Source organism: Corvus brachyrhynchos, unplaced genomic scaffold, assembly GCF_000691975.1.
Source record: "Corvus brachyrhynchos isolate BGI_N302 unplaced genomic scaffold, ASM69197v1 scaffold211, whole genome shotgun sequence".
In the NCBI taxonomy this organism is placed as follows: Eukaryota; Metazoa; Chordata; class Aves; order Passeriformes; family Corvidae; genus Corvus; species Corvus brachyrhynchos.
In genome coordinates this window covers 599,459-600,956 of record NW_008236211.1, presented here as the reverse complement: position 1 = coordinate 600,956, position 1,498 = coordinate 599,459, and the positions used below count along the sequence as shown (strand labels likewise).

The following is a 1,498-nucleotide window of genomic DNA, read 5'->3' as shown; positions in this document are numbered from 1 at the left end:
GTGGGGCTGCAGGGATACGGCGAATTGTGGGGGTAAGGGACTGGGGGGGATGGGGGCGTATGGGGCACCGTGGGGGCTCCGGGGGGACAGGGCATCCCGGGTCTGTGGGGACATGGGGATATGGGGCATGGTGGGCACGTGGGACTGCGGGAACGGTGGTGGAGGTGTGGGGGCACGGGGATGTGGAGACACGGGGTCACCAGGGAGTGCAGCAGTGGGGTGTAGGGAGGCAGGGGCTTGGCTGGGTGGTGCTGTGGTGTGGGCACACAAGACCACAGGAGGATCCCAGCTGTGGAGCTGCAGCGTGTGGGGACAAGGGGAGATCACACATGGGGGCACCAGCCATGGGGCCAAGGTGGCTCTAACCCCTTCCTCCCTCCAGGCCCCCCCGGTCCCCCTGGACCTGCTGGCCCCATGGGCGAGACAGGCCCTCCTGGCCCCGCTGGGCCCCCTGGCAAGGATGGAGAACAGGGTCCCGTGGGCCCCCCCGGTAAGGCTCAGCCCCCTCATGTGCCCCGACCACACGGGTGTGGCCAGACCCCATCCCCGGGGGTCCCCCCCCAAGCTGGCCCTGCAGCCCCTCCTCATCTTTCCTGCAGGGCTGCCCGGAGAGAAAGGTAGGGCTGGGGCTAGGGGTGCAGGGAGGACCATGGAGAGCTTGGGGGCACGTGGGGAGCTGGGAGGGGCTGCAGACTGGGGGTCTGCAGTGGGAGCGGGGGACAGTCTGGGTTGGCATGGGCAAGCACAGGGCACTGGGTGGCTGGGGAGCAGAGGGGCTGGGCACATGGTGGAGACGTGTGGTCAAGGAGAGGCATGGACACTAAAGGGGAGGGTATGGAGGGGTCAGGGGGTGTGGCTGCTGAGCTCGGGGGACAAGGGGCTGCTGGGCTGCAGAGGGTTAAGGGGGTGAGGGAAGGCGGTACAGGGGTGCCATATCCTGACACCGTGCCCAGGCGAGGTCGGGGAGCCGGGCTCGGTGTCCCGCGTCGCTTTCTCGGCTGCCCTGAGCACCCAACGCACGGAGCCAGGCACCGTCCCCTTCGACCAGGTGCTGCTCAACGACGGTGGTGCCTACGATCCCGAGACAGGTGAACGCCCACGGCACAATGGGGGTGCACTGGGGGCTGTGGGATGGTTTTGGGGTTAGGGATGTTGCAGTAGGGGCTGTGGGGTAGGAGGGAGCTGCAGAGTCATGGGGGGAGCATGATGCCAGGTGTGAGGGTGGCCAGGGCTTCTCAGGTGGTGTCGTGCCTGTCCCAGGATGCCCTGCTGACCTTGGGGTGCTGCAGGAGATCCGAGAAAGCCCGTTCTGGGGGCACCAGGGGTCCCTGGAGGTCCCTGATCCACTCTTCCTGTCGTAGGCACATTCACAGTGCCGGTGCCCGGGCGGTACCTGGTGAGCGCAGTGCTGACGGGGCACCGGGGCGAGGGGCTGGAGGCCGTCCTGTCCCGCTCTGGCCATGGCATTGCCCGCCTGGACTCAGCTGGTTCCAGCCCG

The 1,498-nt window shown here is 68.0% G+C and overlaps 1 protein-coding gene across 1 annotated transcript in view; it reads left to right on the top strand.

Moving 5' to 3' along the window:
* Positions 1-232: 232 nt before the first annotated feature.
* The window catches only part of EMILIN1 (elastin microfibril interfacer 1), a 4,957-nt gene continuing 3,691 nt past the window's right edge, over positions 233-1,498 (top strand). The window contains exons 1-4 of the mRNA XM_017743441.1: positions 233-490; positions 600-617; positions 954-1,088; positions 1,362-1,493. Of these exons, the coding sequence (XP_017598930.1) occupies positions 415-490; positions 600-617; positions 954-1,088; positions 1,362-1,493 (361 nt within the window). The 5' untranslated portion in view covers positions 233-414. The remainder of the gene's footprint in view (positions 491-599; positions 618-953; positions 1,089-1,361; positions 1,494-1,498) is intronic.